At 41.1% G+C, this 25,381-nt stretch overlaps 1 protein-coding gene across 8 annotated transcripts in view; it reads left to right on the forward strand.

Annotated features, from left to right (window-relative positions):
* The window catches only part of MCF2L2 (MCF.2 cell line derived transforming sequence-like 2), a 230,185-nt gene that overhangs the window by 14,817 nt on the left and 189,987 nt on the right, over positions 1-25,381 (forward strand). For 2 of the 8 annotated variants that reach the window (XM_070509351.1, XM_070509353.1), the window contains exons 1-2: positions 9,786-9,993; positions 20,643-20,726. In XM_070509351.1, coding sequence (XP_070365452.1) covers positions 9,852-9,993; positions 20,643-20,726 — 226 coding nt within the window. In that variant the 5' untranslated portion in view covers positions 9,786-9,851. Of the gene's footprint in view, positions 1-9,783; positions 9,994-20,642; positions 20,727-25,381 lie in introns of those variants that run through there. The other 6 variants (XM_070509354.1, XM_044771143.2, XM_070509356.1 and 3 more) reach the window with 5 other exon arrangements.

A 25,381-nucleotide genomic window follows, 5' to 3' on the forward strand; every position in this document is an offset into this window, starting at 1 on the left:
CTCTTTGTCCACATGTTTAAATTCCTCATATGAGTGGAGGCATACAGAGATTGTCCTTCTCTATCTGGCTTATTTCACTTAACATAATTCCCTCAAGGTCCATCCATGTTGTTACAAATGGGACGATTTTGTTCTTTTTTGTGGCTGAGTAGTATTCCATTGTATGTATACCACATCTTCTTTATCCAATCATCTGTTAGGCATTAGGTTGCTTCCATGTCTTGGCTATTGTAAATAATGCTGCAATAAACATTGGGGTGCATGGGACTTTTGGAATTGCTGACTTCAAGCTCTCTGGATAGAAACCTAGTAGTGGAATAGCTGGATCATATGGTAGTTCTATTTTTAATTTTTTGAGGAATCTCCGTACTGTTTTCCATAGTGGCTGTACCAGTTTGCATTCCCACCAGCAGTGTATGAGGGTTTCTTTTTCTCCACAACCTCTCCAACATTTGTTACTATTTGTTTTAGTTATTTTTGTCATTCTAATGGGTGTAAGGTGATATCTTAGTGTAGTTTTGATTTGCATTTCCCTGATGATCAGCGATGATGAACATCTTTTCATGTGCCTATTGGCCATCCGTATATCTTCTTTGGAGAAATGTCTGGTCTTGTCTCCTGCCCATTTTTTGATCGGGTTGTTTAATTTTTTGTTGTTGAGTTGTGTGAGTTCTTTATATATTATGGAATTAAGCCTTTGTCAGATGTATTACTTACAAATATTTTTTTCCCAGTTAGTGGGTTGTTTTTTTGTTTCAATCCTGTTTTCCCTTGCCTTGAAGAAGCTCTTTAGTCTGATGAAGTCCCATTTGTTTATTCTTTCTATTGTTTCCCTTGTCTGAGAAGACATGGTGTCTGAAAAGATCCTTTTAATGCTGATGTCAAAGAGTGTACTGCCTACATTTTCTTCTAGAAACCTTATGGTTTCACGTCTCAGCTTTAGGTCTGTGATCCATTTTAAGTTTATTTTGGTGAATGGTGAAAAAGAATGGTCAATTTTCATTCTTTTACATGTGGCTTTCCAGTTTTCCCAGCACCATTTGTTGAAAAGACTTTCTTTTCTCCATTGTAGGCCCTCAGCTCCTTTGTCAAAGATTAGCTGTCCATAGATGTGTGGTTTTATTTCTGGGCTTTCACTTCTGTTCCATTGATCTATGCACCTGTTTTTGTACCAGTACCATGCTGTTTTGATTGCTGTAGCTTTGTAGTATGTTTTGAAGTCAGGGATTGTGATGTCTCCAGCTGTGTTCTTTTTTCTCAGGATTGCTTTAGCAATTCAGGGTCTTTTGTTGCCCCATGTGAATTTTAGGATTCTTTGTTCTATTTCTGTAAAGAATGTCATTGGGATTCTGATTGGGATGGCGTTGAATCTGTAGATTGCTTTAGGTAGAATGGACATGTTAACTATGTTTATTCTTCCAATCCATGTACATGGAATGTCTGTCCATCTCTTTATGTCGTCATCCATTTCTTTCAGACAAGCCTTGTAATTTTCATTGTATAGGTCTTTTAATTCCTTAGTTAAATTCACCCCAAGATATTTTATTCTTTGTGTTGTGATTGTGAATGGTATTGTGTCTTGAGTTCTTTTTCTGTTAGTTTGTTATTAGAGTATAGAAATGCTACTGATTTATGTAAATTGATTTTATACCCTGCAACTTTGCTGTAGTTGTTGATTACTTCTAAAAGTCTTCCAATGGATTCTTTAGGGTTTTCTATACATAAGATCATGTCATCTGCAAACAGCAAGAGTTTCACTTCTTCCCCCCATTTGGATTCCTTTTATTCCTTTTTCTTGCCTGATTTCTCTGGCCAGGACCTCCAGTACTATGTTAAATAAGAGTGGTGATAGAGGGCATCCTTGTCTTGTTCCTGTTCTCAGGGGGATGGTGCTCAGTTTTTGCCCATTGAGTATGATGTTGGCTGTGGGTTTGTCATATATGGCCTTTATTATGTTGAGGTAGACCCTTCTATCCCCATTTTGTTAAGAGTTTTTATCATAAATGGCTGTTGGATCTTGTCAAATGCTTTCTCTGCATCTATTGAGATGATCATGTGGTTTTTATTCCTCAGTTTGTTGATGTGGTGTATCACGTTGATTGATTTGCGGATGTTGAACCATCCCTGTGTCCCTGGTATGAATCCCACTTGATCATGATGTATGATCCTTTTGATGAATTGCTGTATTCTGGTTGCCTATATTTTGTTGAGAATTTTTGCATCTATGTTCATCAGCGATATTGGCCTGTAGTTCTCCTTTCTCTTGCTGTCCTTGTCAGGTTTTGGTATCAGCGTGATGTTGGCCTCATAGAATGTGCCAGGAAGTGTTCCATCCTCCCTAATTTTTTTGGAATAGCTTGAAAAGGATAGGTATTAAATCCTCTCTGAAAGTTTGGTAGAATTCCCCAGGAAAGCCATCTGGTCCTGGGCTTTTATTCTTTGGGATGCTTTTGATGGCTGTTTCAATCTCTTTCCTTGTAATTGGTCTGTTCAAATTGTCTGCTTCTTCTTGAGTGAGCTTTGGGAGATTGTAGGAGTCCAAGAATTTATCCATTTCCTCTAGGTTATCCATTTTGCTGGCATATAGTTTTTTGTAGTATTCTCTTATAATCCGTTGTATTCTTTGGAGTCTGTTGTTATTTCTCCTCTTTCATTTCTGATTTTGTTTATTTGAGCTTTCTCTCTTTTTTTCTTTGTAAGGCTGACTAGGGGTTTGTCAATTTTATTTATCTTCTCAAAGAACCAGCTCTTTGTTTCATTGATCCTTTCTACTGCCTTTTTGTTTTAATAGCATTTATTTCTGCTCTGATTTTTATTATTTCTCTCCTTCTGCTGACTTTGGGCTTTGTTTGTTCTTCTTCCTCTAATTCCGTTAGGTGTAGTTTGCGATTGCTGATTTGGGATTTTTCTTGTTTGTTAAGGTGTGCCTGAATTGCGATGAATTTTCCTCTTAATACAGCTTTTGCTGCATCCCATATGAGTTGGTATGGCATGTTATCATTTTCATTTGTCTCCAGGTATTGTTTGATTTCTTAATTTCTTCAGTGATCCATTGCTTGTTCAATAGCATATGGTTTAGTCTCCACATCCTTGTGCCTTTCTCAACTTTTTTCTTGTGATTAATTTCTAGCTTTATAGCATTATGATCAGAAAAGATGCTTGTTATTATTTCAATTTTTAAAAATTTGTAGAGGCTTGCATTGTTTCCTCACATATGGTCTACCCTTGAGAATATTCCATACACGCTTGAGAAGAGTGTATATTCTGCTGGTTTTGGATGAAGTGTTCTATATATGCCTATTAAGTCCAACTATTTTAGCTTTTCGTTTAGCTCCACTGTTTCTTTGTTGATTTTCTGTCTGGATGATCTGTCCATTGATGTGAGTGGGTTGTTGAGGTCCCCTACTATTATTGTGTTATTTTTGATATCTTTTAGGTTTGTTAATAGTTGCTTTATGAATTTTGGTGCTCTTGTGTTGGGTGCATAGATATTTATAAGCATTATTTCTTCTTGATGAAGTGTCCCTTTGATCATTATATATTGGCCCTCTATATCTCTCTTTACCTGCCTTATCTTGAAGTCTGTTTTGTCTGATATAAGTATTGCGACACCTGCTTTCTTTTGTTTGCTATTAGCTTGGAGTATTGTCTTCCACCCCTTCACTCTGAGCCTGTGTTTGTCCTTGGAGCTGAGGTGTGTTTCCTGGAGGCAACAAATTGTTGGATCTTGTTCTTTAATCCATTTTGCCACTCTGTGTCTTCTTATTGGAGAGTTCGATCCGTTTACATTGAGGGTGAGTATTGATGCATGAGGGCTTAATGCTGTCATTCTGTCACTTGTTTTCTGGTTTTCCTGAGTTTCCTTTGTTTCTCATCCTGTGTGTTTTAGCCTCCCCATTGACTTCTGCAATTTCTTATGCTGGGTTTCTTAGATTTTTCCTTATTTATGCTTTGTGTCTCTGTTCTGTTTTTTAGTTTAGTGGCTACCCTGAAGTTTGTATTCAGAATCTTGTGTATAACATATTCCATTTTCTGGTGGTCTCTTACTTCCTTAGGCTAGACTGTTTCAGTCCCTTTCCTCCTCCCCTCCTAAATTATTATTTTTATCTCTTATTCCAACTCATGTTGTGAGTTTGTGGTTAGAGTGATAAGATTGTCTTTGCTTTGGTGATTTCCTTCCCTTTATCCTAATGCTATAGTTGAATATTTGCTATCCTATTCAGATTCTATCTATTTGTCTCCCTACTCTGTGTTTTGTGACCCCTTACTCCCTTTTTTTCTTTTTTCAGGTGTGAGAACCTTCTTGAGGATTTCTTGTAGTGGAGGACTTTTGGTTACAAATTCCCTTAATTTTTGTTTGTCTGGAAAATATTTAATTTCTCCCTCATGTCTGAAGGATATTCTTGCTGGATAGAGTATTCTTGGCTGAAGACTTTTATCCTTTAAAGTTTTGAATATGTCACTCCAATCTCTCCTAGCTTGTGAGGTTTCTGTAGAGAAATCCACTGAAAGTGTGATGGGGGTTCCTTTGTAGGTTATTTTCTTCTGCCTTGCTGCCCTGAGTATTCTTTCTTTGTCCTTCATTTTTGCCATTTTTACTACTATGTGCCTTGCAGTAGGTCTTTTTACATTGACAAATCTAGGAGATCTGAAAGCTTCCTCCACACAAATTTCTCTCTCAATCCCTAGATTTGGGAAGTTCTCTTCTATTGTTTCGTTGAGCACCCCTTCTGCTCCATTTTCCTTTTCACGCCCTCAGGAATTCCGATGATTCTTAAGTTGCATTTTCTCATTGAGTCAGCTATTTCTCTGAGATTTTCTTCAGTTTTTTAAATTCTTAGTTCTCTTTCTTCCTCGGTCTGGAGCCATTCAGCCTGTCTATCTTCAATTATGCTAATTTTCTCCTCTATGGTGTCTACACGGGCATTCAGAGAATCTGTATTCTGTTTCATCTGATCCATTGTGTTTTTCACCTCTAGTATTTCTAATTTATTCTTCTTTATGATTTCAATCTCTTTTGTGAAATAACTCCAGAACTCATTGACTTGTTTCTCTATACTTCCCTTTACCTCATTGAATATTTTGAGGATAGCTATTTTGAACTCATCTTCACTTAGTTTACCCATTTCCAAGCCCTCAGGACCTACTTCTGTATTTTTATTGTTTTCCTTTTGGACTGGAGCTTTTATAAATTGCTGGATGGTAGAGGAGTGGCTTTTGTGCATGATGCCATTATTCGGCTGCAGTTACAGCCTGTCGCCACTAGATGGGGGTCGAGAGCCTTGGTTCTGAGCCCTCTGCCTTCAGCCTCAATGGCCGGGCGCAGCGTAGTTTGGGGGAGGAGGGGCGCTTTCACTCACGCCAACCTGGATTTGGGTCAGTTCTCACTTTCTGGTCTCCTGGTGCCCTGGCTTGCTGGGGTTCCCCCACAAGAAAGCTTTCCCCCATTAGAGGGTTTCCACTGCAGGTGATGGGAGTCCTGGACGATCCCCGGTCTCGCAGCCCTCCCCCGCTCCTTCTGCACCCTCAGCAGCGATCCCAGTCTCTAGGGGAGGGAGCCAAGTTCTCTCCTACCCCGTTTCAGCTCCTCCGAGGGCAGCTCCAGCCTCTCCACCTTCCGTCGTTTGGCTGCTGTGGTTCTCTGACGATTTCTGTTACTAGGATTTTTTTTTTTTGGTTGGAAAGCAGTTGCTCTTTTTAGTTGTAATTTGGAGAGGAGAGAGTCCTGGGTGAGCTCATGCTGCCATGTTGCTGACATCACTCTATTTTTAATTTTTTGAGGAACCTCCACAGTGTTTTTCATAGCAGCTGCACCAATTTACATTACCACCAGCAGTGTATGAGGGTTCCCTTTTTTCCACATCCTCGCCAACACTTATTTTTTGTCTTTTTGATAATAGCTGTTCTGACAGGTGTGAGGTGATATCTCATTGCAGTTTTCATTTGCATTTCCCTGCTAATTAGTGATGTTGAACATCCTTTCATGTGCCTCTTGGCCATTTGTGTATCTTCTTTGGAAAAGTGTCTGGTCAGATCATCTGCCCATTTTTCAATTGGATTTTTTGTTGTTGTTGAAATGTGTGAGTTCTCTATATATTTTGAATATTAACCGTTTATCAGATATATGATTTGCAAATATTGTCTCTCAATGGGTAGGTTGTCTTTTCATTTGTTGACGGTTTCCTTTGCTGTGCAAAAGCTTTTTGGTTTGATGTAGTCTCATTCATTAACTTTTTCTCTGGTTTCCCTTGCCTGAGTAGACATGGTATTCAAAAAGATCCTGCTAAGACCAATGTCAAATCATGCTGTCTGTGGTTTCCAGGAGTTTTATGGTTTCAAGCTGTCTGTTTTAAAAGCCACATTTTAATATCATTTTTAGTATTAGCTCAACTGAAATAATTTGAAAAAACCAATCATAATGCCCAAGTTATTTTGCATTGTCTAGGGATTTCATTCCGTGTGTGCATGTTACATGCACTGAAGGCAATAGGAAGACTGTCTTATCTCATTTGTATATTGCACTCAGTTTACACTAACCTTTGGGTGTAACTTTTAATTATGAAAATTTTAAGACATCACAAAAATAGAATAGTCCTACAAACCTTACTCATCACTCAGCTTCAAAACCATCTACATTTTGCCATAGTAGTCAATAAATTTTATAAAAGTCAGGCAATATTCCAAAAATATTATTGAGGAGCATGTTGGAAAGCTAGGTATATGGAGTGAATAACCCAGAAAAAATAATTTTTTAAAATCTTTATTAGTACATTTTTAGTTTATTAATGAAAGTAATCCATGCTGTTTGTATATATTGCAAATAGTACAGAAGGGTGTGAAGTTAAAAGTCCGTCTCTCTGTTCCCATGAACTCCAGTCCTACTCCCCCAGGGGAACCACATAGCCATTTAGCACACTTCCTGGAAGGGTTCCTCCACGTGGATGTAATCGCATGTGGCAAGCCCCTCCTCCCTGACCCAAAGAGAATGAGGTGTTCCTGCTCCCCTGTGAGAGGAGATCAGGGAGATGAGTAGGTCTGTAGTCATTGGGCCCCTGTGGTCAACTGGTGGGAGTGTGGTAGCCCCCACAGCTCCACCACCAGGAGGCCTGTTACACCCTTCACCCCCAGGGCATCTCTGGGGGAAAGTCAGTTTAGTCTCCTCAGCAAATATATCTGGCCATTCGAGTGTTGATTTTTTTTTTTTTTCAAAAGAAAACAAAGTCTTGACTATATAAGGAAAAAAATATCCTTCCATGTTTAATATGACAGTGATCTTACTTCTGAAAAATAGTAACCCAGATGCTCTCATGCTATGGATGATTCAAATCCTTCTTGAGCTTGTAGCTTCTCATTCTCCATTTTGCATTGACATCTATGGGCAGGTGGGTGGCTTCAGTTCCTTCTGCTACACAGATACAAAACATATGCAACTTTCTTTTCTTAACTGGAGTGAATCTAAAAGTGCTAAGAAAGCTTCTTTTCTTTTCTTTCCTACCTGTAATGGTGGTTTCTTGGAGGGAAGATGGAGAACACATTCATCTCCATTGCCACTGAGATAGAAATAATCAGCTCTTTTCTAAGGAGAGTTACCTAGGACCCAGTTATTTTAGAATCTATTGTTAAACATAAAGAAAATACAGTCTTTTACTGGATATTTGATCTTGGTCAAATGATCAAGGTCAGTGCACGGAATGTAAGCTTTATAAGAGCTGTACAGTTTGTTCATATAATAGATTCAAATGTGATAAAATTTCTAAGATTTTAGAGTCTGCCTCTCCCTAGAGTTCTGTAAGCTGCAAAAAGATATAATTACGGTGGTCCCTGGGTGTGTGCAGTTGCATGCACACCGCCATTGTGGGTTTACGTTTTTAGCAAAGATAGCTCGTGTTCATAGGTGCTGTGATGCCAGCCAAGGATTCATGGCTGTTCATATCTGAATGAAAGGGTGAAGAAGTTAGTGTTTAGCAAGATAAAGAGCCTCCACATGGGGGTGGTGGGAATGCAAACTGGTACAACCATTTTGGAGGGCTATTTGGATATATATAATAAGCTGCTGTTTGAAAACTGCTTTATTTGCTGCCTTGTTTTAGAAGACTTTCAGACTTGGCATTTATTGGAGTCAGCACATTCACAATACCTAATGGTAGAGAGAAAAAGAGCTTTCATAAGTTTTAGAGTCTCAAATTATATTAAGTTTCTTCTCCTTAATTTAAGTGTTTTCTTAAAGTACTTCACGTGCAGTTAACACTAATAAAGAACTGGCTCAGAGGATTACTCAACAGAGCAGCCTCTAATGTTAGAAGACCTTCTAGTATAACCAATTTGGGAAAAGGTTTGGCAGATTCCTATAAATTAAGTAAACACCTCTCCTTTGACCCAGCAATACCCTCCTAGTTTTTTATCTAGGAGAAATGCAAACGTATGTCCACACACAGACTTTTACATGAATGTTGATAGCAACTTTATTCATAATAGATAGCCCAAACTGGAAAAAGCCTAAGTGTCTTTCAGCAGGAGAATGGACAAACCAACTGTGACCATCCGTACGATGGGATACAACTCAGTATTAAAAATGAATGAACCACTGATACATACAACATGGCTGATCTCAAAAGCATTATCCTGAGAGAAAGATGCTAGACACAAAAGAGTACATACTGTATGATTACATTATATAAAGTTTTTAAATAGACAAAACTAGTCTCTATTAAAAAATCACAACAGGGGTTGACTGGGAAGCGACATGAAGGTAGTTTCTGTAGCTGGAAATGGTCTATATCTTAAGAGGGGTATGGGTTATGTGGATGTATCCGTTTGTCAAAACTCAATAAAATGTATACATAAGATCTGAATATTTCAGTATATGTAAATTTTACCCTCTCCCTAAAAATGAACAGTTAATTTTTCTTTTTATAGAAAAGGTCTTCCAGTTTCTCCTTGGCCAATTGCAAGCCTTACTCTGAAATTTTAGCTTGAGTAATACACATAAAAATTAAAAGTTTGTGTACGAGACTTATTATTTATTTATCAGATATTTCACATTGTGCCCTCCCTTTAAGCCTTGGAGTATAGCATTAATAAATGAAAACGTTAAGCATGGAGAACAAAAATAAAATACATTATGAAAAAGCAGTCTCTCTCTGAGTGTACCACCCTCTGTGCACAGCACAGTTCTGAAAGGTGAGCTCGCTTTTCCCCAACTGGTGGTAACTGGGCTCTGGGTCAGATGATGACGAGCAAAGAACATCCTTCCTGTTAGAACCCTGATGTTGTACTTGCACCTGATCTTTAGAACAGGTTCAGGAGACACTCCACGTCCTACCTCAGGATGTGAACCTTTACCGTTTGCTGTGCCAAGCCACACTGCCTGCCTAGATAGTGACTTCTTTTGGCTGCCGTGTTAAGTCTCTGAATTTTATTCCTCGGTGACCTGGAGAGGTTGGAAGAGTGGGAGGGAAGAATTGTGGCCTGAAATAAATTTTCTGAGGAGCGTCCTTTAAAAACTTTATCCCTATCTATTATTTTATTTTAAATATGCAGTGGCCTGATGAATGACTCATGTTCTGATTCCTCTAAAAAAGAAAAAACATTCTGATTCTCTAAGATTTCCCTCTCTACCCTGACATCCTCATCTCTAGTTTCCCCTTTGTTTCCGAATGAGAAACTCCAGTAATCTGTTGGGCCTGTAATTCTGTGAGCACTTACCAATCCAAAGGCTAAACTCTCAGCAATGAGATGACCTTGAGTGAACTTCAGAGAGATTAGCCAGGAGAAAGGATTAAACACATTTATGTGAGTACAGTGCTGAGAGGAACAGAGAGAGAACAAAGTGGCACTGTTTCTGGAATCCAATGGCCTCCTGGTGTAAGAAGTGTGGGCAGCGAGACCCTGCAGACTTACCTTACACCTCCGTGCGGATCACGGAGGCAGAGATGAGGGCTTACCACCGTTTCCTAGGAAGTGTCGTCAAGCTAGAGTGTATGGCAAAAAAAGGTACTGTGAGTGCAATGACGCCTTTCCTTTATGTGTATTTGTTATTCACCCTTATTCTCAGTGGAATAATGGTTTAACTAACAAATTTTACATCAAAAAAACTAACTTTGCAATACTGCCTCAAATTTGCTAAGGAGTTTAAAAAGGACTTTTTTAAAAAGCAGTAATCAGCTATTAATATTGTACATGGTCACTTATTGAAAAATTTATATTAAAAAGAGATGGCATAATATTCTGAAAAAATCAGGGTTTAAGATGCAATGTGTAAGTGTGAACCATTTAAAAAGCATATATGTGTATACATACATGTATATGTACTGACTATTATACACCAAGAGATAACTATTTAATTTGGGGTAAAGGAATGATAAAGGAGTTTTATTTTTCTTGTTTTTGTTTAGTTGTATTTTTTAGTTTTTAAAGATGACCAACATACATTGCTCTTGTAAAATGAAAATAAGAATCCAGATTATGAAATTCATGTTCCTGAAGGATAATGTTGAGCCTGAAGAAAAACGTTAAATCTGAAATGTTAAGACTTCATGTTAGACACATGAGCTGATAGACTGGTGGATTAAGAGTAGAAGAAAAGAAAAACACCTCCCTTCAGTGGGCTGGGTGAGAGGGAACAGCATTTCTAAGTATACCTTACAGTGCCTGGAAGCCAGTGAGACACATGCTCTAAGAGCTGAAGCAACTGCTTATTTCCAAGACTACATCTTTTATGGATGGACTTATTGATATACTCTCCCCCCCCTTTTTGTGGCCTTGAAAATGTTTATAATACGTTTATTCCCTTTGGATCACAAGCTAGAAAAGGTGATTAAATAAAATGTCTCTGTCTCTCCCATTACTCTTTATTTATACTTGGAAACTATTTCTTCAAGAGAGGGGAATTATTGAATAGACAAATGTGCTTTTAAAATAATTTCATCGTTGTTGCGGTATACTTTCTGGTTGAGACATGATTCATGCTTATACTATATTCTATACCATATACTTATATAGTATAAAATACATATACCATGTTATCAAAGGCAAGGGCTGCCCTGTGCTTGCCACTTAAGAAAGAACAACTTGTTAATCAGATTTTGCTTTCCGTTCTTAAAACACGTGGGTGTTCGCCTGTGCATGCACACGGATCAATACAGGGCTTGAATTCGGGTGGAAATTATTGCCCTAGTTCTACTAAAGTTAAATCATCAGAGCTTTACAGTTTTGTTAATAGTGAGGAGAGGAAGTAATTTGAAAGAAGAATATGAAGAATTTGTGAATCCTAAACTCACAGCATTACATATACTATTGTTGATTTTCTTTTTTTCTCACTATAAAAGGTTATGAAACGTTCGCCTACTTGCTTTGGCTGTCAATCGTTTTATTCTATCTGTGACTCGAGACAGCAACGAAAGTTGGAGTATCTTAATGCAAGTTTTAGGACTGTCTCAATGGCCTTTCTGACATTACTGCAATCTTACATTCAAGGGGTGCTGTCAGTTGACTTCTTGGTATAACAGTGATTTCTTGGGATTAAGGGCATGAAACTCAAGAGATGACACACTGATTGAAGTGTGTGTTGATCAAGATCCGTATTTTACTTAATTATTGGGGGTCAGGAAGAGGCAGCAGTTGGAGGTTTGCTTTTCCAGCATAGCACAGCATCCAGTTTTGAGCACCTAGTAAGTGATCAGTAAAATAGTAGTACTGGTCCACACACCAGCCCTCTAAGGCGATGTTATTATTATCCATTCCCATTTTGCAGAGGGAGAACCTTAAGATGGAGGGGCTGGTTAGTGGCCGAACTGGGATGCACGTCCGCTAGTTTTCCTTCTGCTTCCCTGGTACCTGAAGGAATGAATAAATGGAGAGAGGAAGGAAGCAGTGTTTGGCCAGTCTCCAGGGCTTTTTCTTAAACAAAAATAAAATTGTTTATCCATCATTTTGCTAAAATGTCTAAAATCCTACCATTTTTGATTCCTTTATGTTAAGATGTTTTTTCTCTAAGTAGCTTTAGAAAAAAATGAAAGTGTAGACACTCTTGCAAGAATGCCACGTTCAGTGATCATTAGTCACATCAAGTCTTCTCATCTCTTCATGTTAGACCATATTATATTGCTTTACCCAAGACCCTGGGTCTGGCTAATAGACTTGACTGAATTGGGGGCTGGGAGTGGGCTGAGGAAGAGGAGGGTACGGGCATTAAGGGGCCCAAACTGAGCAGTGGGGTAGGGCTTCAGGTGCGCTGGAAGGAGAGGTAAGCAGGTTCTTAAGTCAGAGTTGGCTTGTTTCCCAGGGTGCTGACCCCAAAGTCAGCACAGAAGGAAATTTTAGGCCAAAAGTTACACTATCCGGGCCTCAGTTTTGAGAATACTTTGAATACATACAGATGATAATTTTTATTGAATGATGAGAGAAGCAGATTAGTGGACAACACAAATAAAAGCCTTTTTTTTCCTGAGCTGCATTTTCATAAGCAACAGGAAAGGACCAAGATACTCTAAGGCCTTGGAATCAGCGTGTGGTTGCTTCTGTGCTGAGTCAGCAGCATCAGGAGAGCTTGTTAGAAATGCCCCACCCCAAGCCCACTGAATCTGCAGTTGCATTGTAAAACCCAGGTGATTTATGTAGCCTGGGTAATGTGGGAAGCACTGCCCTGTGGCCATATTGATTAAAATGCATGTGGGGGGGGGGCGGGGGGGAGGGGCCAGCTAGTGGCACAGCAGTTAAGTGTGCAGGTTCTGCTTCGTTGGCCTGGGGTTTGCCGGTTCAGATCTGGGGTGTGCACATGGCACCGCTTGGCAAGCCATGCTGTGGTAGGCGTCCCACATATAAAGCAGAGGAAGATGGGCACGGATGTTAGCTCAGGGCCAGTCTTCCTCAGCAAATAGAGGAGGATTGGCAGCAGATGTTAGCTCAGGGCTAATCTTCCTCAAAAAAAAAAAAAAAATGCAGGTGGGGACACTGAAATCTAGTGCTGAAACAGGAGAGCCTTGCAGAAGGGGAGGATTAGGTATTTTCACAGGTTTTCTTAATTTCCTCCAGGGCCTTGATTGCTTTTTATTCAGAATGCCCCGGGTAGCAGGGCTGGTTTTCCCTCTCCTGGAGACAGGAACGGCTACAGGAGAGCCTCATCTCCAGCTACTGTTGCTAAGGAAAGTCTTTGCATGGAAACTTCCATCTCTGCAGTGCTTGTCTCATGTGAGGGTACAGTGTGAAATGTCAGCAGAAATTAAGACGCTTTAAAAAAAATGTATCAAATTTGTCTGCAATGGAAAAAGAAAAGGGAGCAAAGGGATTTGGACAAGTATTCCAAAACAGAAACATGTATGCCTGGTAGTATGCTGTCCATCCTCCAAGCACTTTTAAACAGGCCTTTGCACAGCCAGGGGCAAGAGTACAAATGGAGGCCCACACGCCACAGTTCAATAAAATACATTCTATCTTCCTACCTTGACAAACATACCCTCATAGGAACAAAATTAAAATATGTATAAAACTATGGTTTTTATACGACTAAAAATCAGAAAATATCAAAGATGACTAAATTGAATTATTGCACATGTCTGAGTGTTGTGTTGATGGGCCAATGAAATTGGGGTGAGTAATGAAGATATACGTAATCCATAATGTGTCCAGTATTTTTGCCGTAAGCTGTTTACTATAGCGGTCTCAGCCGTGCAGCTCATTGGCCATAGGCAGTTTTGCTGTAAAAGATAAAATAACTGGTTGACAGGTTTGGTTTCATTTGGTTACAAGTGGTTTTCATAATGAAACATGAAAAATCAATCACAAAATTAAAAAGGCTGAAAAATGAAAATACAAAATATTTGCATACAAATATTTGAATATTTAAATGTATGTAGACTCATGGCAATACTGTCAAAGAGATGATTTTATTCTGTGGATTGTTACCTAAGCACATGTCTTCCAAATCTTTCATTCATAGTGTTATACTTTTTTATTTTGCTTGTTGATTTATCTCCTTGTCTGGCATCACATTTTCTTCTTTTTTTTTGCTAAAATGTTTTCGTTCATTAAGAGAGGTTATAATTTCATCCAAATATTAGGATGCATATTTGTAACCAAATGAAACCAAATAAAAAGCATATGAGCCAAATGAAACCCAGTGAAAACCATTTGAAACCAAATGAAACCGTAATGAAACTAAAACTGTCAGTCAACGACTTATTTTTATCTTTTACAGAAAATTGCCTTCACAGCCAATTAGTTGTGTGTTGAAAATGGTTGTGGTGAAAATGCTTGTGGTGAAACTGCTTGTGGCAAAGATGCTTACAGCGAAAATACCTGGAATCAATCCATGAGTCATTTGTTAATCCGTAAAATATTTTTTCTTGCCTTCATGTCAGCAAAAGCACTATGTTATGAGATTTTCACATGATTTGAGCTCTGTTGAGAGCAGGGATCTAAAGCAAATGTGATCTAAGTAAAATGTGATTGTGTTCAACGAGTTCAAAATTTCAATATATTTGTATTGTGAATTGGAAGAAAAAGAAAAGTAAGAACATTGATGCTTGGTGGTACTGGACATTTCATTATATAAGAATCTACAGCATTCCTGCCATGTGAGAGGAAGGATTTGACCAGTTCATTCCTGTGTCTTTTCTCTTACCAAGCACTCCCGCTGCTCACATCCTCGCGGCTCCAGTACTCCCAGCGCTCCGAAGCAGCGTCTGCCCCTGGTATCAGCAGTGGCACAGCCCACAAACCGTCATAGCCTTGGGATGCAGTCGCCTTTTCTTTTGATGATATACACCAAAGATGTGGAGCAGCATCTCCCTGGGGCCCCGAGGGCATTAAGAGAATAGAGGTGTAGGGCTGCAGTGTGCCCTGCCAGCGCTGAGTTCTGGATCATGAGTGACAGCGGCACCCATGTGGTCTTGAATATGTATATTTATGGGAGGGAAGGTTGTGATATTGGAGCTCTCAGAAGTGCGAGGCCTGGAGCAGGGGTCACAAGGGAACTTTCTGGGGTGATGGAAATGGTCCCTGTCTTGATCTGTTTGATGGTTCCATCAGTGTATACATTTGTCAAAATTCATCAAACTGTACACTTAAGATTTGTGTGTTGTACTGCATGTAAATTATGCTTCAATAAAGTCCTGTTAGCATAAACAATAAAGGGTACCAGAGCATACTTTTCTCTGTGTAAACTAAAGGAGGTAACTACAGGTGATTCTATCACTCTGACATAACTGTTTCACACGTTCTTTTCTCATATGCCTACACACACGTGCACAAACACACCACGTGCTTTCTTCTTGCTTTGTTTTTAAACCTGGTTGCAATCCCACCATACGTATGATTTTTCTGACCTTGATATTATATCTTAAGTCTTTTTCTGTGGACATGGTCTTCATAATTATGTGATTGCTTCCATTTTTTTTTCACTCTTATGAATAATATTCCGGTCTACATTTTTATGTATAAAGTTTTTGTTTTATTATTTCCTTGGGATAAATTTCCAGATACAGGATGAATGGCTAAAAGATTATGAAGATTTTAATGAGTCTGTGTTGAAGCTCCGTATTGCGATGGTTAAGACATTGGGCTTTGGGGTTCAGAACAAGCTGGGTTCAAATTCTGGCTCTGCTTGACCTTGGAAGAGCTACTGCGAGTCTAGTTCAATTATCTCCCTTGGAGTTGTCTTGAGGGTTAAATGAGATGATGTACATGTAGAAGGGTTTGGTATGTAACCTACACAATAATCACTGGGTAAAATATTGTGAAACTACTTTTCTAAAAGGATGCTACCAGCTTCGCTCCCTGAGGTTCTGCAGAAGTATTAGTTCTCCAACATAACCCCAGCATTGTGTGTTAGAATCTGTTATTTTCTATATGAAATGGGATAGTCTATTGCTGTTTTAATAGCCTTATTTGACTACTAGGAAGTTGTACATTTTTCAGTTTTCTTGATTTAAAGAAATCGTCTAAATTTCTCCTTTAAAAACTTCTTCTGTCTGCTTTTCAAATGCCTTTTATTCATTGTCAATTTATGGACAAGACTTCAATACTACGTCTTATGGTTCAGATCAAGCATCACTGTAGGACAGGACCCAGTAGAAGAAGGGAAAGTGGGTTTATGTTATTTCTGATTTGGCCAGTACGAAAGAGAAGTGAAACACAGCGTGACCCCATAGAGTGGCTTTTTCTACCAGCCCAACAACTAATTTCTCAGAGCCTCTGGTCACAGGTGGTTTTTCTCAGCAGTCAAATGTGGTCTAGTTGTGGGGGTGGGAGAGCGGGGTGGGCTGGAGGTGGTTCCTTTTAGTGCTAGGTGCGTTCCTTTACTGTCATTATCTACATAAGTACATGAGTTAATCTGTAAAGTGCCTTGTTAGTGCTTGCCCACAGCTCTCCTCAGTGTTATTAACAGAGAGGCATGCTGTACTGTGGCTGAGTGGCGATCCTGGTCCCATTCGTACTTTGGCTAACTGGCAGACCCTTCCGTTCTTTCTGCCCAGCAGATTCTCTGGGTAGTGGGTAGAGTAGTAATGCTGCAGGGTCTGTCAAACTTGGGGCTGCCTTCCCTCTCTGGTCCAGACCATACCCTTTTTTCCTTAACCAATGTATTGATTTTATAATTTGGTTCTTTTTTTCTCAGATGATACTTGAGTCTTTTAAATTCCAGTGTGAGCAAAATTTCAGAAGAGCAAGAGCCGGGGGCTAAGCGTTTCACTGCTCCTTATTCCTTAGCAGTTGCAACACTCAGACAGCAGCCAGCTGTTATCAGCGCTGCTTCCTGCCCTCTGCTCTGAGGAGGATGGCTGCGAGCAGTAGGTCTGCCCCAGCACCCGCCCTGCGCTCTCAGACTGGAGAGTGGACAACGCAGAGGTGTTGCTTGCTGCCTACAGCTGAATTCCCACAGGATGTACTGGGCTGTTAATCCATCACCTAGAAGGCTGTGTTGTGGCCTTTGACGCCTTCTGCATTTCTGGAACTGTGGGTCTGGGGTAACAGACAATCACACATCTGTATACTTCTCAGGGCTAGAAAAGGGATGAATTTTCCCCTAATCTATTTGTAACTTTGTCCAGGATAGACATTGTGTTGAAATCGAATTATCACTTCCTTTTGCCTTGTGTAGGTGACAAAGAGAAAGTTTTTCCCTAATCCATACACATCAAAAATAGCAAGCAGCAAAAATAGCAACAGGACCGGGGGGCCAGGCAGAGTATAGCAGGCACCACCACCTTGGTGGGTTGTCATGGGTTATGCCCAGCTGTTCCTGGAGAAGGAAACAAGTGAGGACACTGAGGCCCAGAGTGGTGCCCCGGTCACCCAGCTGGAAGTTGGCAGAAACGGCACTTCACTCGCAGGGCTGTCTGGATCGGAGGCAGGCTCTTTCCCACTGCACTCCCTCCCCACTCCATCTACAGAGGAGTGGGTAGCAGGGGCTGCCAGCAGCAGGGCTGGTCTTTGTGTCTCTTCTGGTACTGAGTATGAATGTTGGGGCTGAACTGAGCATGCCCTATCCCAACAGACCCACAGCGTCAGGCATCACTAAAAGCTGAGAGTATCTGAGGTCCTTTCCATGCTCTCGGTAAACGCTGAGTCCGAGAAACTCTCATGATCTGTTGCATCCGGACCAGGATGGGTCACGTGACTCCTCTGTTGGGAGGACTTCAAGGATTACCACATCAGTCTCTGGCTGGGGACCAAGCTCTCTCAGCAAAACCTGGACCACAGGCAGATCAGCTCATTCTAATTCTAGAAAAATCAAATCATAAATTTTATTTCTGTTCATTTGGTAACCATAGGAGGTAGGTGAGAAAGATCTCTGTTGGAAGGCTGGGCAAACAGATTCTCATGATGAGAGACACTAGTCAGCCTCTGAGGTGTGGTAGATGCCGCTGCTCCTCAAGGCTGAGGGTCTGCGAACTCCATCACGTATGGCTGAGCTTTCTCCTCTTAGATCAGGTGATCCGGGCCTGACCCAGGCTCCACACTTAAACTGTCGGAATCTCTCTGGGTCTTCACTTCTTCATTTAGAAAAAGACAGGGCAGAGAGATGGTTGGCTTAACTCATTTCTGTTGTCCCTTTCAGCTCTTACCTCTTTACTAATTTAAAATGTTTAATTCAAAGCACACCTCAAATAATGAGATACAATAATAATAAATTGCATCTTATGATCTTGGTTTTTCTCTGGAGTCATTGTCTTTTTAATATGCCCCCTCAGGAATGAAAAAATAATAATGCTGCTCTGTTTTTGAGTATGCCTCTTTCCCAGACCACTGGGAGATTGTGTTCTGAAAAACTCTTCAATTACATGAATTCTGTTTCTGCTGAAATTCTCTATATTGTTGTCCACTTGTAATTTACAGTTTATCATGGAAAATTTGAAATATATGCAATAGAATTGTATAATGAGCTCCCATGGACCCATAAACCAGCTTCAACAATCATGCACGTTTTGTCAATTTGCTTTCATCTCCCACCTTCCCTGACATTTTTGGCAGAGGGGAGTGCTGGAGTATTTTTTTTTTTAAGATTTTTAAAAAATTTTTTTCCTTTTTCTCCCCAAAGCCCCCCGGTACATAGTTGTATATTCTTCGTTGTGGGTCCTTCTAGTTGTGGCATGTGGGACGCTGCCTCAGCGTGGTTTGATGAGAGGTGCCATGTCCGCGCCCAGGATTCGAACCAACGAAACACTGGGCAGCCTGCAGTGGAGCGCGTGAACTTAACCACTCAGTCACGGGGCCAGCCCCAGTGCTGGAGTGTTTTTAAGGAGATCTCAGACTTCATATCATTTTACTGTTAAATACTTTGTGTATCTAACAGAGAAGGCCCTCTCTTTTTGTGAAATATAACTACAATGCCATCATTGCATCCACAAAATTGACAGTGATGCAGGAGTTCTTTGAAGTTTTAGTGAATTCAGAGTGGAAGAGGTGCTGCGGTGGGTTTACCCCCTTTCCTCCAGGAAAAGTGGTAGGATTCATTCAGAAGGGTCTTGGGGTTTAAGCTGGCACTTGCCACACCCCTGACAAGACTCTCAGGAAGCAAATCTGAGAAAAGCCTATCCAGAGCAATGGGTATAACTAGCATTAACTGAGCACCTACTGTGTACATCTCCATACGCATCACTTCCTTTAACCTTCACCCCAAAGCTGGGAAGTAGAAACCAAGGCTCTTGGAGGAGCTTCCCAAATATTACCTTCTGCTTCGTCAACATCAGAATATCATAACATTACCTCAACTCTATACAGAATCGATAGGAGATTCCTATTTATCGTCAATGTACAAGGCTATTTGGCTCGTGCCTTAATCCAGATGTTTGCTGTGAAAGTGTAACCTGTTCATTCTGTGAGATTCCTGGTAAAACAGTTAAATGAGGATAATATCTTAGGCAGAGAGAGCGTGAAAATGCCCAGGCTCTTCCAGCACAGGCTAAGGGGTTCCACCCAGTGTCCCCCTCTCTCTAATCCCCTCTCCCCAAATGGGTAGAAGGCAAATCTTAGGGTTTATAAATCATCTGTTAGGGTTAGAGGACATTTGTAGGTTTGTGCTTCAAAGATTTGAATTTTTGCCTTGGAAACCCATAGTCTTTTACTCAGTAAGGAGCATCTTTAATTGGCAAAATGCAGAAGTGCCTCCTTAAACATGCTTGGCAGTGCGAAGAGGCCCCTTGAAGTATTCTGGAAGGAAAAGAAAAAAGGAATGGAGGTGACAAAGAAGGGAGGCAAAAAGGAAAGAAGAGGGGGGGAGGAGGGAAACAAAAATCGAAGAACCTTCATAAATCCCAGGTTGATTTTATGATCCAGCTTGACATGAACTCTGGTAACTTATGTTGTTTGTGTTTAAAATGTCCTTCTGCAGACCCAAAGGAGTAGGCAGATACCTAAATACCTGCCTTGGTAATGAGACCATCTGGCAGGTTTACTGTGAAGCTATTGAAGCTGAAACTTCAGGACCCCTTCCTTGCACTGATCCCTCCCCAAAACCTTGGGAGAGACTCTAGAATGGGTTCCTGTGCTCGTGTGTATAAGCTTAAGATTGTTACCTGCTACAAACATAGGTTCTTTACCCGCCACACAAGAGGGGCCAAATAAAAACTGGAATGCCAGGCTTATGGCAAGGAAAGGGTTTTAATTTTGGGTGATGTCAGCTAGGAGACAAGAGTGAGCCCTCAAATTCGTCTCGTCTCCCTGAAAGGTGGGAGGCCGGGAGTTTTGAAGGTTGCAAGGAATGTCTCTGTTTGTAGGGAGGGGAGGGAGTTTGTGGCCTTGCTGGAGCTTTCCCACCAGCCTGCGTTTGGCCTTGGGAGGCTGCTTACAGAGAGGAGGATGATAAGGGCATTTGCAGGTGCTTGTCCTTGACCATTTGTCTGCATGGTGGATAGTAGATTCTGGAGCCAGGAAGCCAGGGAGTAAGCAGGGAATGAGTGCTTTGGTTTTAACCCCATATATGCTGGGTTTAATGTAGGGGAGCTGATATCAGGGCCAGTATCAAAACCACACAAAACCCGCATCCTCCCTGCATCTCAGGAATCGAGTTCTCAAGAGAATAATGTGCCCATAACCGTGTCTTGATAAGTCCCCGATTTCTCCAGTAGTGGCGCTTCCCTTCCTTCCTTTTGCTTTCTCTTTGTAATTTGCAAGGATTTAACCTGATTTCTATTTCATTTGTGCAGATGAAATTATGCAGCAGGAAATCAGGCCTTTGGTGGCAGTGGATATAATTGAACAACTTCACAGACAGTTCGCCATTCTTTCAGGTAAGGGGAAAGCTCATTTGCGTTTCCAGAGTTTTGTCGGGGGTGGGGGGGGGGGTCCTGCTGGGAGGGCCCAGTCTCTTGAATCTTGATGAACATTGTACTCAAGTCTCAGCCCTTAGCCTCACCCAGGATTAGAATGAATTTAGGATGAGCCAGCTGTAGGGATCTCATAGATGTCATTCCTTTTGCTGTTGGGTGTAAGTTGATCTTTCTGAAGGGAATACATTTCTTTGAGCTTGTAAAGAACAGACCTGAAAAGATTTTGAGAAAGGAAAAAGAAAAAACTACTGACAACAGCTGCCATAATGATGTTCTTCCAATGTTTGTGTTGGATATTCTTCCAAGATCCAACCATGAGAAAGTCTTATCAAGAAATCAAGAAAGTCTTGGTTTTGAGGGTTCATGAGCATTGCTGAGGTTATTTGTTCTCTGAGTGATTTGTCTTTTACTCTTAGCTCTTCAGGACCTAATTTTAATACGTTGATTTCCATTAAGCATTTGACTGGGGATAAAGAGAAACTAATATTAAAAGGCTAGAAATGTTCTGACCCGAGGCACAACCCCGAAAAGTTGTCATTATGAGAATACTATTCTTTCTTACTCACTTAGCCAATGGGGATGTGACTGAAACTGAGAGTACACACCAAACCTTGAATTATAGTTAGACCAAACTTGCAAGTGTGAGACGGTGAGATTAGATGTCCTTAGCACATTTTGCAGAGAAATAAGGTGACAAGTCACTCTCCTTGTCTTTTATATCTATTCTGAGAAAAAGCAACAAAGCCACCTTAGTTATATGACGTAGAATATATAATTGGTATGAATTTTACTCTACAACATGGGATGTTAAAAAAGTCACATTTCTTTCCTTTCTCTACATCATATTTAATCTGCTCCAAACTCCTCATCCTACTGAATTTGAGGGAAATGCAATCTCCATTATTGGGATACCTCTTCCCATCCTAGAGTTGTATACCAGGTGGGGACATCTTACACAATCCAGAATATTCTGGAGAATTGTCTGGTCTTTCCTCCATGTGGGTCACCGAGTGGTCACTAAAAGCTTCCTAAGTGCAGGATCCTTGCTTTTCTTATTTCTGCCTGTGTTTCCAGTGCTTAGAACAGAGACTGGAACATAAAGGTTTTCCGTGCAAAATTATCCAAGATAGGTGCTCTGGTGGTTTGTCTTGTGAGGCCAGTGGACTCCCTGCCCCCATGTCCCCAGCGTAAGCACCACAGTCCTGGCGGGAGTGCCTAACCAGCCTTCTAAAAGTGCAATCTCATGGCTTCCCACAGTGAGCCTAGGAGTGTGCAAAACAAAAGGCAGGATGGGGACTGTCCTCCAGGTTTCTGGCACCTGCTGCTGTGGCCCTGTAACACAGAGGCCCCAAGGCCAGCATGCACCATGGTCTGTAATGGATGACGTGGTGGGGCAGAGTGGATTCCCCCAGCCTTACACCGAAACCTGAAAGCCTGTGTATGATTCTGGCCTGTATAATTACACAATGGCCCATCTGGGGAGGAAGTCCAGTGGCTGATTAATTTATACATTTAATTATCCAAAGTTACCTCTTTTGAGTATTATTGGGGTGTTTATTTCTCTTCTTATTTCTTAGAGGCAGTCTAGGAAAAACACAAACTGGTCCCAGACAGCTCCAGATATGGATTTAGATCCTGACTAGCCGTATCGCCTTAGTCTGTTTCCTCCTCTAAATCTTGGTTTCCTCATTTGAATAATGAATGGGATGGTTGTAATTTTGAGAATGAAATGACAGTGTATGAAAAATGCTTAGGGAGCCAGCCCAGTGGCATAGTGGTTAAGTTTGTGTACTATGCTTTGCCAGCCTGGGGTTCACTGGTTTGGATCCCAGACGCAGACCTCTGCACTGCTTATGAAGCCATGCTGTGGCAGGCATCCCACATATAAAGTAGAGGAAGATGGGCATGGTTGTTAGCTCAGGGCCAGTCTTCCTCAGCAAAAAGAGGAGGATTGGCGGCAGATGTTAGCTCAGGGCTAATCTTCCTCAAATGAATGAATAAATGAATGAATGAATAAAGCAAGCAAGCAAGCTTAGTGTTGCAACTGCCAAATAAATGTTTGACTCTTTTTCCTGATATATTTTAATCCCTCAAAAATGTTTCTTTTAGGGTTATACTACAGAAGATGGTTTTCGGTGTGATATAGTCTTTAGTTTTTATCAGGAACCGAAGCCATGCTCACAGTGAATGTGGGGTATAATGCCACAATTAAGTCAGGAATAGAGATCGTTGTCACTCTTTCATGTGACATAGAACTGTGAAAACTCACACTGGACCCAGAGGAGGGCTCTGCTTTAGGAAAAGCACTCTGACTGTGGCAAAGACAGTCCTTTTGTTTCTGAGCTGCTTTTGTCACCTTGTGGCCTCAAGTTTGCCCTTCTTGTGAGAGAGAAGTGTGGGTCAGCTGTGGTAGCATTTGTGCCACGACGAGGCTGGAAGAGTACCAGTAGCGAGGAGGTTCTCTGAGTCGGCACTGTTTTGGAACTAGCAAAGCTGCTTTTTGCCTTTCCCTGTGCTTCTTTACCTGGCAGAGGCAGCAACTGTCAGCCACGAGGCCATCGTAGGTGCCCATATAGTTGTAGTTGTAAAGCAGAAATCTCTGCGATGAGGTCTTTTCCTGTTGCAGTGGCAGCCCTGCTCTGGCCTCTGCTCTGAGTCACGGCAGTTTTCTTCTTCCTGATTCAGGCCAGCAGGGTGAAGATGTTCCAGCTGCAGACTTTTCTACAGATTCCACTGAGCTCTGGAAAGAGCCAGAGGCCCCATCCATGAGGAACTCTGTGAAGGAAAGAATGGCTCCTGTTCCCAATGAGGTGCAGTTGCCTGGCCTCTGGGGCTCTGTGAGTGTGCCCCCAAGGCTGGGGGAGAGCAGGGCTCCTTGCATGAAGGCTCACCCAGGTTTGTGGCCAGATGGGCTGAAGCCTCCGGATGGTGAAGCCCGTGAGTAGGAGGCCACCAGCAGGAAGTGGGTAGTAACTGGGACTGGGCCCTCTGGTGACTTTGACCTGGGAAGACAGCCTGTATGTTCCCAGTGAACTTGGGGTATTTCTAAGTTCAGTGATTAGCTAGGAAACAAGAGAATATAAACAGCTTAGTGTAGTAGAAACACTCTAGGCTTTGGACTGAGACAATTCTGGGCTCACATTCCAACACAATTAGTAGGGTTCTCTGACCCTCAGGTTTCTCACCTGTAAAGTGGGTTGTTAAAGGAAAGTGCCTAGCATGGTATCTGGCTGCAAGACAACTTAGCCTATAGGACTTATTTGTTTGTTTTTTTAAACTGCAGAACAAATGGTCAGGAGGTAGAAATTCCTGTGTTGGATCAGTGGCTCAAGAACATTAAGGCTGACATCTTTGTGATTCTCTTGCTGTTTCTCTTGTTTTTTAAAGTCTTGATTCCAAGATGGCTGCTGCAGCTCCAGACATCAAGTCTGTCTCCAAAGCAAGAAGGAAAAGGAACAATGCTATCTGCTTCTGTTCCTTTTGCCAGGAAAGCAAAAATTTTCCCAGAAGTTCTTAGCAGACTTCTGCTTATGTCTCATTCCAGAACTATGACGTGCAGCCATTCCTAGCAGCAAGGGAGTCTGAGAAGGCAAGCATTTACCTTTTTCTGCCATAGTAGAAGGTCATCAGAGAAGAGCAGGTTGGGAATAAGTTAGTGATTTATCAGTGTCTGCCATAATGCCTTTCCTTTAATTATGAGAAATTATCCTTTTTTATTTTTCTTTTAATGGTTATTTTCTCCCTGGGAATCATTGTGTCTGAATTTCTCTCTCCCTCTCTCTTTCTCTTCTCTATCTCCCTCTCCCCCATCTTTGTCTCTCTCATAACACCTTTAATCCCCTTAGAAATAATTAATAATGAAGGAATAAAATGCTCTTAGGCTCTGGAATCCTCAGTCTTTCCCCACATACACACACCAGTGGAGCCCAGGGTTGGTAAATGTGGAATTCCCAGGGGCAAGTGGGAAGTTCTCACCTGAAACAATGGAGACTGTAAAACCAAGGAAGAGGGCAGAGTCAAAACTCATATCTAAATTGGAGATGGAGGAAGGGAATTTAAGGCTCATGCTCTCGCTTCCTCACATGGCTGCCTTGTGAGTAAACCCTCTCTCTGCTGCAATCTTGTCGTCTCGGTGTTTGGCTTTCTGGGCAGCAGGCAAAAACGAACCTGCTTTGGTAACAAAGGGCTGGCCCAGTGGTGTAGCAGTTAAGTTTGCATGCTCTGCATGGGTGGCCCCAAGGTTCACCATCCCAGATCTTGGACGAAGACCTACGCACCACTTGTCAAGCCATGCTGTGGTAGGCGTCCCACATATAAAGTAGAGGAATAAGGGCACAGATGTTAGCTCAGGGCCAATCTTCCTCAAAAAAAAAAATGTTGTTTGAAATTTTCCTCTTTTTACACTTAAATAGCAAGTATTAACATTTTCAACTAGAAAGCACTGAGTTGTAACATAATGACTGTCTATTTGTAACATAATAACCAAGGTCATTAACCCAAATCTTTGTTTCCCTTTTGAGCTGCTGTCTCAACAGGAATGGTTTTCTTAAAAGACCCAAAACATTTAAAACATTGGCAATCAATGTTTTTCTTTTGGAAATTCCTGAGGTTTTTAA

Source organism: Equus asinus, chromosome 5, assembly GCF_041296235.1.
Source record: "Equus asinus isolate D_3611 breed Donkey chromosome 5, EquAss-T2T_v2, whole genome shotgun sequence".
NCBI lineage: Eukaryota > Metazoa > Chordata > Mammalia > Perissodactyla > Equidae > Equus > Equus asinus.